Source organism: Triticum urartu, chromosome 7 (genome assembly GCF_003073215.2).
Source record: "Triticum urartu cultivar G1812 chromosome 7, Tu2.1, whole genome shotgun sequence".
Lineage (NCBI taxonomy): Eukaryota > Viridiplantae > Streptophyta > Magnoliopsida > Poales > Poaceae > Triticum > Triticum urartu.
This window is the reverse complement of record NC_053028.1, coordinates 539,323,864-539,337,284: the sequence shown is the minus strand read 5'-3', so window position 1 is coordinate 539,337,284 and position 13,421 is coordinate 539,323,864. Positions and strand designations below refer to the sequence as shown.

General features: G+C 54.4%; 1 protein-coding gene across 1 annotated transcript; it reads left to right on the top strand.

Annotated features, from left to right (window-relative positions):
* Positions 1–290: 290 nt before the first annotated feature.
* LOC125525805 (GDSL esterase/lipase At5g55050-like) lies at positions 291–11,276 on the top strand. The gene is made up of 5 exons (XM_048690810.1): positions 291–592; positions 680–877; positions 8,975–9,099; positions 10,438–10,906; positions 10,999–11,276. Exons 1-5 carry the CDS (start codon positions 361–363, stop codon positions 11,202–11,204), a joined length of 1,230 nt encoding a protein of 409 aa, XP_048546767.1. The 5' UTR covers positions 291–360; the 3' UTR covers positions 11,205–11,276.
* The last annotated feature ends 2,145 nt before the right edge of the window (positions 11,277–13,421 follow it).

Sequence of the window (13,421 nt, the reverse complement as noted above, 5' to 3'; positions counted from 1 at the left end):
CTGGTTCTTCCATCGCTATCCCAATTACACATGCTCTCTTCGTCCCAAAATAAGTGACTCAACTTTATACTAACTCTAGTACAAAGTTAGTATAAAGTTGAGTCACTTAATTTGTGATGAAGGGAGTACATCGCTTAAGGCTGCACGCTGGTTAACTTGATGCTTACAGTACTTTTCGGTTAAGTAAGAAAAACCAATACATTGCTGACCCTGCCCGCGTTCTCCGACGCGCCATTAGTTTGCCCAAACATGCTGGCCTCCAGCTTATAAATGAAAACGACCCAGCGCAGGTCGTAACATCAACTGAAACTAGCAACACCGGCCCAGACCCAGTGCAGGTCCTTCCACAAGTTGGCAGCAATGGCGCGGTGGCCGGCTGCCGCGGCGTGCGCACTCGGGGCGGCGCTCCTGGGCATGCTGGCGGTCTCGGCCTCCGGGCAGTCGCCGGTGGCCGCCGCGGACCGGGAAGGCGGCAACAGCAGGTTCACGTGCACGGACACGGAGAAGAAGCGGCCCGGGTGCACGGGCACCTGCCCCGACCGGTGCCCCCGGAGCTGCGTCGCTCTCTGCCCCTCCTGCCAGACATATTGCCGTACGTAGTGTACACATCAGTTTGGTCAAATTTTACGGCCGCCATTTCATGAACTACTGCTAGTGTTTCTCAGCCTTTGATGTGCAGCTGACCAAGTGCAGCCGGTGCGGCCGGCGTTGTTTGTGTTCGGAGACGGGTCTCTGGACGTCGGCAACAACAACTACATAGAGCCCAACGAGGTGGGAGACCCTTGGAGGGTCAATCACTCTTACTACGGCATAGACTTCCCCAAGTCCGAGCCCACCGGAAGGTTCAGCAACGGGTTCAACATGGCTGACTTCATCGGTATGCTACTTTTGGTCCCATCATGCCATGCATTCCTATTTCTCATAGTTTGATAACTACTCTCTATTGATGTCGAAATATAGTGCATATTAGTTTTGCCTGAAGTTTAACCTCATAAAGTTTGACTATGTTTATAGGAAACTTTATCAACATCTACAATATCATATCAATACAATTAGATTCACCCCACAAAAAAATACAATTAGATTCATTATGAAATATACTTTCACATCGTATACATTTGGTATTGTAAATATTCCTATTCTTTTACAAAATTTACCGAAAAAGGCTTTCGCCCCGCTTTATAAATAAAGCAAACCGCCACGAGCACATACAAGGTCTAGTCCAGAAACACACACCCAAGAAACACAGCAAATAAGATCAGAGGTACTGCTGAGGGCACAGCTCAACAAGCCCAAAACACACACGACACACAAGAAAAGCTCATCCGGGGCTAAGGCCGGAGAGCAAAAAGACGACTAATCAGGCTCCGGTGGGGGCGGCGGTGGTGGCGGCGACAGGCGGACGGCCATCGAGCGGAGATCGGCGATGAAGGCGGAGATGGCGTCCCGGTCCCGAGGATGGCTAAGCGGCCGCCAGAGCTGCAAGTAACCAGAAAGTTTGAAGAGAGCGTCAGTAGATCGTCGAAGAGGGGAGCGCTGAATCACGAGCTTATTGCGAATATTCCAAAGCGTCCATGCGAGGACCCCAATCTCAAGCCACCTAATGTGGCGAGAGGGCGCCGGCGAGGCCTGAAGCTCGGCGAAGAGGTCGGGGAAGTTGGAGTGGCACCAATCCCCACCAACCGCCTCACGGAAGCAGCTCCAAACAAATTGAGCAGATATGCAGGAGAAGAGAATGTGGTTCGAGTCTTCGGGGGTATCACATAGGGGGCAGAGGCCGGAGCCAGGACCATTGCGCTTGCGAACCTCAACTCCCGACGGCAGCCGGCCACGGATCCATTGCCACATGAAGATGCGGATTTTGAGGGGCAGACGAATGGACCAGATCGCTAGGAGGGGCGGTGGAGCGGAGGAAGGGGCGATAGCCGCGTAGAGGGACTTAGTGGAGAATTGTCCCGAGGGCTCGAGGCGCCACCGAACCTCATCCGGGTCCGAGTCCACCAACGGTTCATGGAGAGCAATACAATCAAGAAGTTCATGCCAAGCGGCCACTTCCAGAGGCCCAAATGGCCTCTGGAACGCGAGGCGCCCTAAGTTAATAAGGGCCTGTTGAACTGAGATTGTAGGAACGACGGCGATGGAGAAGAGGTCCGGAAAGCGGGCAGCGAACGGAGCATCACCCGCCCATCGGTCAAACCAGAACAGGGTCGCCGAGCCCGAGCCGACCGAGTTGGAGGTCCCAATGCGGAGGACGGGAAGCAGTTGGATGACCGACTGCCAGAACTGGGACCCACCCGAATGCTGGCAGAAGGCCAGAGGCTGGCCACGCAAGTATTTATGCCGGATGATGTCCAACCAAAGACCACCATGTCCCTGGGAGATACGCCAGAGCCAGCGGGATAGAAGGGCAATGTTCATGCGCTTCAAGCACATGATGCCAAGGCCTCCCTGCTCCCGGGGCTTGCAGATGTCGGGCCAGCTAACCATATGATACTTTTGTCTGTTGTTGTCCCCAGCCCAATAGAAGCGCGACTGGATCTTCGCGATCTCGTGATGGAGAGTCTCGTGGAGGCTGTAGAAGCTCATAAGGAATAGGAGGAGACTAGAGAGCGAGGAGTTGATGAGAATCGTCTGAGCCGCCTTCGAGAGCCACCGACCTTGCCAAGGCTCAATGCGCGTTTGCAACTTGGTCACTGTAGGACGAAGGTCCGCCACAGTAAGCCTAGAGTCACTAATGGGCGTTCCCAGGTAAGTCGTTGGGAAGGCACCCAAGCGGCAATTGAGGCGGTTGGCGATGTCAAGGGCCTCAGCTGGAGAATATCCCATCACCATCACATCACTCTTGTCGAAGTTAATCTTAAGGCCAGACATTTGTTGGAAGCAGAGGAGGAGGAATTTGAGGCTAGCGATGTCCGTATCCGAGCCTTCGACCATGATAATGGTGTCGTCGGCGTACTGGAGCAGGGAGATGCCGACACCCCCAGTCAAGTGGGGGTGATGCCTCTAATATGGCCCGCAGCTTTGGCCTTATCCAGAATGGCCGCAAGAGCATCAACCACCATGTTAAACAGGAAGGGGGAGAATGGGTCACCCTGTCTCACCCCATAGAACGTGGGGAAGTAGGGACCGATCTCCCCATTGATGTTGACGGCGGTGCGCCCACACGAGACCATCTGCATAACCCGCGTGACCCAGCGGTCATCAAAACCTTTTCGCAGGAGGACTTCCCGAAGGAAGGGCCAGCTAACCGTATCATAGGCTTTATGGAAGTCAATCTTCAGGAAGACCGCCTTAAGGTGTTTGGATCGCACCTCATGGAGGACCTCGTGAAGAACCAGCACCCCATCCAGAATATAGCGGCCTTGGATGAAAGCCGATTGGTTGGGGTGGGTGATCTGATCCGCTAGCAGGGTCACCCTATTGGCGTACCCTTTAGCCAGAATCCGGAAAATCACGTTGATCACCGTGATGGGGCGGAACTGCCGGATGTCCGAAGCGCCAGGGACCTTTGGAATGAGCGAGATCGTCCCATAATTAAGGCGACCGAGGTCGATGGACCCGACATAGAACTCGTCGAAGATGGCCATGACCTCCGACTTGATCACATTCCAGAAGCTTTGGAAGAACTTGACTGGAAGGCCATCCGGGCCAGGGGCCGAGGTCGGATTCATGCCTTTGATGGCAGCCCAAACCTCGTCCTCAGAGAAGGGGGCCAACAGGGCCGCGTTCTCAAGGTCAGACACAAGTTGGCGACCAGACCAGCAGTCGAATGCCAAAGATAAGCCGCTCCGAGGAGCGGCTGTGAACAGGGCCCTATAGAAGCCGTCGACATGGGACCTAATGTCCCGGGGGGACTGCAAAAGGTTTGCACCGTCCCAAAGGAGAGGGATGGTGTTACGCCTACGCCGGCCGTTAGCGATAGCTTGGAAATAGGCCGTATTCGCGTCGCCCTTCAACACCCATTTCTGAGCACCACGTAACCGCCAGTAGGCCTCTTCATCAGTGTAGATGACAGAGAGCTGATCTTCCAAGTCATAGCGAGAGAGCCACTCCTCGGAAGAAAGGCCGGAAGCATCAGCGCGTAGGTCCAGGGTTTGGATTGCCGACAGCAGGGCCTTCTTACGCTCGCGGAGGTCGCCCCCCAGGTTGGCACCCCACCCCTTCATAAACTGCCGACCACGTTTGGCGCAGGCATGCCAAGAGTCGATAGCGGAGGGAGGGCGGGGCAGAGACTGTGAGAGGGCGCGAGTCTCCACCCAGCACGCACAGACCGCGTCAATGAAGCCCGCTTGGGACAACCAAAATGTCTCAAAACGGAATCGCGGCGGGATCGGGGGACGCTCATCGGCGGAGGAGAGGAGGAGGGGGACGTGGTCCGAGCCAATCCGAGTGATGGCCCGGAGAGAGGCAAGGGGGCAACGAAGGTCCCATTCCAGAGAAACTAGGACCCGGTCCAAGACGGACTGGGTCGGGGCTACCTGGCGGTTGGTCCAGGTGAACCTGGCACCAACCCGGTCAATCTCACGGAGGCCAAGATCGGCGATGCAATTGTTGACAATTGCATCAGGGCAAAGTTGACGTTTGCATTGCTCTTGTCCTCCGCGCACCTAAGGAGATTAAAGTCACCCCCCACCACCACCGGCAGAGAGGCAGCCGACACCTTCCTGTTGAGCTCCTCGAGGAAGGAGGCGGAACGGCTGTGGTCGGCGGCGCCGTACACAATAATGACCTCCCACTTGAAGTTGATGGAACGCTCGAAAATCTCCATGCTAACAAAGAACTGTCCCCGGTCCATACTACCCACCTCGAAGGTGGCATCCTTCACACCTAGCAGGATGCCACCGGAATGGCCCGCAGTCCCACTAGAAGGGAGCCAATGCCAGGCGAAGAGGTGGGAGCTAAGGCGGTCAAGCTCAGGAAGGGAGAACTCCGTGCGCATGGTCTCCTGAATAGCCACAATGTCGATGTGTTCGTCGCGAATGTACTCGATGAGTTGGCGGCGGCGGCCGTCATGGCCGAAACCGCGGATGTTCCAGAAAAGAGCACGCATCATGCAACCATTGAGGGGCTGCTTGACCCCAGGACACGAGAGGCGCTTTGGGTGCGGAGAGTGGCAGTACGAGAGCGGGTACGACTCCGCAGCTCGGAGGCGTCCAGGGGTGGGATTCCGCCAATCCTCCAAGGAGGGGGTGGTATGGGGTCTGCCGGCTCAGAGGGAGTGCCAGGGGGCAAGAGAAGAACTGCTCTAGCCTCAGCCAGCTTCCCATCAAGGATCTCGCGCGCCCTAATGGCCGCGATCTGGGATAACGGGGGGCCAACCTCCCCCCTAAAGATAATCGCGGAATCAGTCGCGATCTTCACCAGGTTTCCAAGAGTGATCGATTCGAGAGCCGAAAAAGAACAAGTCGCTGCTGAGGGAGGGACTGAAGGTGTACCTGGCTCCAGGTTCCGTGCCGCAGCACGAAGCTCCGCCCGCTCGCGGATGGGAAGCGCTGGGCTCCCTTCCGGGTGCGCCGCGTCCAGCCGAGCGCTCCGGCGCGAGGCAGTAGCTGGAGAGGAGACCAAACGGGCACGCCGGGAGAAGGCCACCACACGAGGAGGCGGAGGCGGGGCAGCCAAGGGGGTGGTCACCTGAGACTCCCCCTCCAGGCCTGAGATCGCAGCGGGTAGAGACTGAAGAGCCGGGATCGGAGAGGAGGACGGCAGCTTTGTCGGGGAAGACGGCGGTGGAGCAGAGGCCTCGACAAGCACCACCCGGACCGCGGCCGGAGACGGCAAGGGAGCCGACGGGGCGGCGGCGGGGGAGGGGTCGGGGGAGGCCTCGGTTCCCCCAGCGAGCGGCGAAGGTGGGTCCAGGGTCACCGGTCCCGAGGGAAGGAGAACCAGGTCCAGACCCGGCTCGCCTGGAGCAATGAAGACGGGGGAGCGCGGGGAGTATGCGGGGCAGACGACCAAGCCCACACTGGAGGCGTCGCTGACAGCAGGGGACTCGGCCCCCGGGGCGAGGGTAGCCAGGGTCGGGGGAACCAGCGTGACCTGGCGCCTGCGGCCACCATCGGCCAGAGAAGAGGGGGAGCGGGACGCCAACCGAGAGGGCGAGTCGTCCGAGCCCTCCCCGTCCTCCAACCGGCGGGGGCGAGGGTGGTGGCGGCCGTGGTAGTCTCCCCCGGCGCCCGGGTTGCCGTCAGGAGGGCCATCGTCGGTGAAGCAAGGGCGGCCGACGTGGTTGGGAGGCTCGGGGGCAATGCGAAGGTCGTAGCCCTGGTCGTTGAAGAAGACACGGACGGTGACATGAAGCTTGGAGGAGTCTAAGCACTTGACCTTGACCCGGACCTCCACCTCCTTACGGAGGGAGAGCTCATCCACCACCACCACCTTGCGCAAGATCCTGGATATCTGGCGGATGACGAGCTCGGATCGGGGGATGTCTGGGAGACCACCCACAAGGAGCCAGGCGGTATCCAGCACAGCCACCGCTGGGGCGTCGAGGATCGGCTCAGTGATGTCGACGACAAGCTGGTTGAGGGCGAGGGTGATCCGGCCACTGCGGGTGGCGTACCCGTAACTGACGGAGTCAGGGAAGACCACGGTGAAGATGTGACCGGCAGTAGGGGTAGCCAGCCAGTCCCATTGGCAGCGGTAGAGGTGGTTGAGCTCGGCCTCAATCATCTCCGGAGAGGCCACCCCATCAACCACAGTAACGACCGCCTGAAGGGAGGGGTGGGTGGGGGGAGATCGGGGACCTCGAGGTGAAAGAAGCCCAGCCCCTCGATCCTGTGCCCATACATCATGAGCTCCGACATCACCGGGCGAGCAGGACAAAGCAGGGCAGGATGGCCAGGGTCCTGGCAGATGTAGCAACACTGGGGGTTGACGCAGTTGACTTGCGAGTGCCCCGCCACCCCGCAATTGAAGCACGGGGGACGAGGAAGGTTGGAGACCGAGCCCGGAAGAGGGGCAGAGCCCGGAGCCACCGGGGGAAGCGAGGCGGGGGCGCCCCGTCCCTGCCCGCACCGTTTCTTCTTCTTGGCCAGGCCCTGACGACCGCGGGATGGGCCCGAACCCAGGGCGGCCGAGGGAGCCGGCACCGACGACGACGCGGCGTGGGGCGGTACATACTTGCGCGGCGCCGTGGAGGAAGCCGGGACCTGGGGACGGGAAGCCGCGGGGATCGACGAGCGCGGAGGGGACGGGGAGCGGCCACGACGGGGCGGGAGGGAAGGCGACCGGCGGCGGGACCGCCAGTCACCCGACGCGGCGGCACGGGGAGACCGCGACCGGCCATGGTCATCCCTTCGGGCCGGCGAGCGGCGGTCATCACGCCGGCCGTCGCGGAGCTCGCACAGCTCACGGCGGAGCTCTTCCTCACGACGCAGGGAGTCCGGCGAAGGACGACGAGGCTCGCGGCGGTCATCCTGTCCCTGCTTCGGGCGTGGCTCGCCGTCGTGCCAGTTGCGCATGGCCGACGGTAGCGGCGGGAGGGGGCGCGAGGACGGGCCTGTAGCGAGGGGCGGCGGGGAAGGGAGTGGGGGAGGAGGAGGATTCGGTCGAGGGGAGGACTCGAGAGTGGCGGCGGGAGGAGGAAGGGGAGCGATTGGATACCCGCGAGGGAACCAGATCGATCCAGGCGGGGCTCTGGGCCTAGGGCACCGGGGCAGCCCAGTCGGCGCGGGCAGGCCCAGGTGGGGCGGAAGAGGCCCAGCAGGCGCGGCCGACAGATGGGCCGGGCCGCGGCCCAAGAGGCCCGGGCTGGACAGATCGAGGCCCAGCACTCGACGGGAACGGCCGAACCGTAGGGTTTCCCCTTCAGCGGCGGGCGCCGCCGCCGCAGCTTGCACCAGCGCCTCGCCGCCGGTGGAGACCGGCGCGGGGCGATGCATGGGGAGGGAAACACGGACGCGGAAGGAAGAGGAGCCGAACGAAGCGATGAATGGACGAAAGGGGGAAGCATGGGCCACCGGAGCCATGGTCACCGAAACATGTCTCGACGGCGACAGCGCCGGAGCAAGCACCGGCCGAGCCAACGGCGGATAGCGCCAGGAAGAGCGGGCGGCGCCGCGTTCCGAGTGGCCAGCCACACCCCATGAGCGAGCACGGCGACGACGACCGCTCCCATCCCGCAAGCCCCGGCCTTGCGTCCCCGGTGCCCGAGACTGGCTCGAGGGCAGCTGCGGCGACCGCACCTGTCGTGAGCCGGCGGCAGAACCCCTCGCATGGGGGGCTGAGCCACCGGCCCGGCCGGGCTGGGCGGCGCGACGGGGAGCGACGGGCGAGGGAGGGAACGGCACGTCGTCCGTGCAGTCGGCCCACCGAAAGCGGGGGGCGGCCGCGGGAGCGTGCGAGGGGGGCGGCAGGACGGGTGACTCCGCCGGAGCTGACGACGGGGAAGGAGGAGAGGGGGGAGCGGGGACGACGGGGCCGGCGAGGGGCGCGGCGGAGGGCAGCCCCGCAGCCGGGGGCGCGTCGCCGCAGGCGTCGCAGGAGCGCACCGCGACCTCCATCCTGCAAGATCTTTTCCCTGCTCTGTTTCAAAACTCCTTGATTAACATGTTGGGCAGGACAAGTGAGGGTAGAATGTTGGACTTAAGAAAAATCAAATGTGCACTATATTTTGGTATGGAGTGAGCACTGAATACCATCTCCATTTCAAATTACAAGGCGTATAACTTTTCTCATCTTATTTCATATGATAGGATACGCATATGAATTTATCGATGTTTCTCCTCATTCACTCCTACTAATCACAGATTTTACTCTTGTATTTGTATGCATATAAGCCTGGCTACTTTCTCTTTTATTTGTTTTGGTTTCATTAGCATTTTAAATTTTATGACAACTCAAAATATGCATTATAGTCTGAAATCAAGAATAAGAACAATACCTTTAGAATGCATCAATATACTAGCTAAGTTATCCAGCTTTTCCAAAGAACATTGGTCAACCGGTGGGTATATCGTCTTTGATTAATATGCAGCAAAGGCTATGGGATTCAAGATGAGCCCTCCTGCTTATATGTCTCTTAATAGTCCTGCAAAACTTGATGCCGGTTTCGCTGGAGTCAACTATGCTTCCGCGACCGCTGGGATCTGGAGGGACAGCGTAAGTGGACACCTTCATATATATGCATGCATATGTGTATTGAATTTACGTGCATATTTTTCAGGAATGCATGTACTTTTATTGTCTACTTATCTTCGGTTATTGTATGCCTTACGTCGATAGGTAGGGTACTCTTTCAGGAATGTGTAAGCACAAAATAATTTATATGCAATATATTTGTATGTACAACATACAAGGACCATTGCAACAACATCATAAGCTTTGTACACATCAATTGTCGCAATCCAGAGTGTTTGATAGATTAAACTCCTAGCCTATTATTGCAAACAAGCTAGGCATAAGGGCCCCTAAAAAACTAGAGATTTTTTACGGTGTATCATACTACCTTTGGGACCGGGTAGTATTGAATTATCTTGACCGTTGATTAGCTAGATAGATTGGTCATTTGTTTGTCTCGTAATTTGTAAAATCTCTAGTCTGAGAGCACCCTCGTCAGGCACTCAGGCCTCGCCGTTGCCGCCGTCGGTCATCTGCGGTGACTGTCCAACAATCAATCACAATTCAGAGCTCACGCTATCTGTTGGCCCTAATGGCATTGACGTTGGAGCTGCCGTCATTCTGGACACCATTGTCGCCGCCGCCGGCGACGACAACGAGCACCTATGTTCCGCTTAGTCCGCGACGTCACTGACGCTTCTCGTCATGGGCCATGTGTGAGCGTACCTCTTTGCCGAGGTACGTTGTACGTCGAGTCTTCCGCCTAGGCAAGTGTATCGTGAGACGATAGTTCACGTTTGCAAGGAGTTATACTTCCTGTATGGGCAACTAAGCATCACTGGGACGCTCAACGCTTGTGACAACGGGATCATCTAACGTGTTCCGGCGAAATTAGATCGACGTCCTTGCCCGCTTTTGTGCAGCGGCTGCAGCTGCCGGTTTGATTGTCGGAAAACTATCGGCCGATCATGTATTCGTACTGGTGTATCTGGACATGATCAATCAACAAAGGAGGATAGCTTGGCTAGCTTTGTATATGGTGATTTCCTCGGTGCAAAAAATATTGTCGGGCAAGGTCGATCAACTACCTACGCCGGAAACGGATGAATGGTGTCCGGATAGAAACTTAGAATAGGAGAAGAAAACATATATAGGAGCTTCTGCAAGTAGATTTTGGTATTTGTTTTGTGTGTCTTCCAATTTTACCCCTTGAACAAAAAATACTTCTGATTTTGTCTGATAGTATTGGTTGATCTAGACCATTGAATGGTCGGAAATGAATGGCTCACATTATTTGGATGTACTGTAAAATGTCTCAAAAACTAGGCATAAGGGGTTGTTGGACATCGACTACAATTAATCAGAAAATGATGTTTACAGGATGACGGACTGAACATTCCATTGATGGACCAAGTAAAGTACTTCGCGGCCATGATAGAGAAGATGGAGGCCAACCGTAGCCGGCAAGAGTTGAGCAAGATGTTGTCAAACTCCCTCTTTCTCATCAGCGTCGGTGCTAGTGATCTATACTATATCTACAACATCATGACCAGATCGGAGCCGGATAACAAAACTGATGTCTCACACCTCTTATCCTCCTACGGGGACAACATTACGGCCTTGTACAACTTGGGTGCGAGGAAGTTCGCGATAATCAATGTCCCGACCTTGTGCACGCCGGTGGTGAGCCATACCTGCGACGACCTAATGACCAGCCTTCCCAAGGACTTCAACGACGGCATCAAGCCACTCATGGCCAGCCTCGCCTCCAACCTTGATGGCCTCCGCTACTCCATCGCTGACTTCTACGCCTTCTCAGATGTAGTCAGCGCAAATCCGTCGGCATATGGTAAAATCCATTAAGAATATCAAATATTCCTACAGGGCCACAAATTCGTCAACTATATTTATGTTGTTTATGGCCTGTTGATGGATGCACAGGATTTGTGAACACCGGGGCCTCATGCTGCGAAGGCCCATGTGCAACTAACTATAGGCCACCATGTGCCAACCGCATGGAGTATTGGTATTGGGACCAGGAGAACCTGACGGAGCAGGCTGCTAAGCTGGCCACAACAACATTTCTCAATGGCACAACGCAATTCACAGCACCGGTGAACTTCGAGACGCTGATCAATCAAAAGTGATTTATGTTTATGTTTTAAGCTTGTAGTATCCACAATAAAAGCGATCTGATCAACCAAAAGCGACTCATCTGTGTGAACCATATATATATATATATATATTATATATATATATATATATATATATATATTGTGTGTGTGTGTGTGTGTGTGTGTGTGTGTGTGTGTGTGTGTGTGTGTGTGTGTGTGTGTGTATTTCCATTTGCCCTGAATTCTAATGTGTGGCACTGTGTTGATCATAGCTTTCAATGGTGTCATGGCACGTTGAGTGCAGGGTTGAGTCATGAACGCTACTGAGAGTTGGTGGTGCGCAATAACCGGCTTTAGAATTGAGGGTTCTACCCTAACCGAAGTAGTAAGTTTAGTGTTGAAAAATGGACTTCTTTCATCCTTGGATCATTACAATCATGGTTTACAAGAAAGAAACAAAGAGATCACTCTGTTTTATAATCTTACCATTTTACAACATATATCTAGGAGCTACGACTAACAAATTCTAAACTCTAAGCTTTATCACTTAATATCCTCCCTCAATATCAGCGAGTCCAACTTGAGATTATTCTTGAAGGCCTTTGTAACGCCTCGGGCACATTCACCGATTCCTGGTTGTTACACCTGGCGGGATCTAGACTAGCTTCATAGACCAACACTAGTTTGTCCTGCGCACTTTGTCCTCACTCTTGCGCACTCGGCATCAACTTCCCAGTCAGTCACCCATCCTTAAATCTCTTCAAGCCAAGCACGGTTAACTTTGTTGTTCTTTGCGAATGGGCTCCCAAAAAAAGAATGAATCACTTGTTTATATGAGTAGTCTATCATTTCTTTTAAGTCAGGCTCTCACATACACCCCCACTCAAAGGAACTAACGTCCTCGTCGGCGGACGTTCCCTGTTGGCACACTATGTACGTCCAGTCTGGCACATGTGTCATGTCGTGTGCCACGACGGGCCACATACCCGCGCACCTGACTCACACATGCCTGTGTAGCTGTGAGGATCAGCTTTGATGCCAATTGTAACGCCCCACCACGTCCGTCGGTTCCTGGCTGTTATGCTTGGCGAGATCTAAACTGACCCCATAGATCAACACTAGTCTCTCCTGCGCACTTTGTCCTCACTCATTCGCACCCGGGATCAACTTCTGGGGGTCGGTCACTCATCCTTAAATCACTCCAAACCAAGCATGCTTAACTTTTAAGTTCCTTGCAAACGGGCTTCTGAAAAAGAAGGAATTCCTTATTGATATGAGTAGTTTATCATTCCTATTAAGCCAGACTCTCATAGCCTTAGATTATCAAACTTAACAATGGATTTATGAAGCAATATGTCCAATAGCTTATGAGAAACTATTTCTGTAAAAAAAATGGAAGTCAATTTCTATATGTTTTGTTCTGGCATGGAAAACAGGATTGGCTGAAAGATATGTTACTCCAATATTACCACACCAAAGATATGATGTTTGACACGTCTTCAATGTATCTATAATTTTTGATTGTTTCATGTTATTATATTATCTATTTTAGATGTTTTATATGCATTATTATGCTATTTTATATGATTTTTGGGACTAACCTATTAATCTAGAGCCCAGTGTCAATTCTTGTTTTTCCCTGTTTTAGAGTTTCGTAGAAAACGAATATCAAACGGAGTCTAAACGGAATGAAGCTTTCACAATGATGGACCAAATGCAGCCGGTGCGGCCGGCGTTGTTTGTGTTCGGAGACGGGTCTTTGGACATCGGCAACAACAACTACATAGAGCCCAACAAGGTGGGAGACCCTTGGAGAGCCAACCACTCTCTACGGCATAGATTTCCCCAGTCCCGAGCCCACCGGAAGGTTCAGCAATGGGTTCAACATGGCTGACTTCATCGGTATGCTATTTTGGTCCCATCATGCCAGCTATTTTTTAAAATAATACACTTTTTTATTAATTTACAGAAATATATGCTGATTTTTTTAAATAATACATAGCAGCTGACTCGCCCGGGACTAATTGGCTAATCGGCTTAGGGGAAGCCAATTAGTCAGAAACCCAATCAGCTTCCCTGTAGCCGACAGGAGCTTCAGCTGCCACCTGGCCGACTATGTATTATTTAAAAAAGTATTAATTGGCGTATTATTTTTGTAAATTAATAAAAATGTATTATTTTAAAAAATTAGCATCATGTCATATGCCTATTTTTCATGATTTACTTAATTACAGCTCAAGACATTGGCCT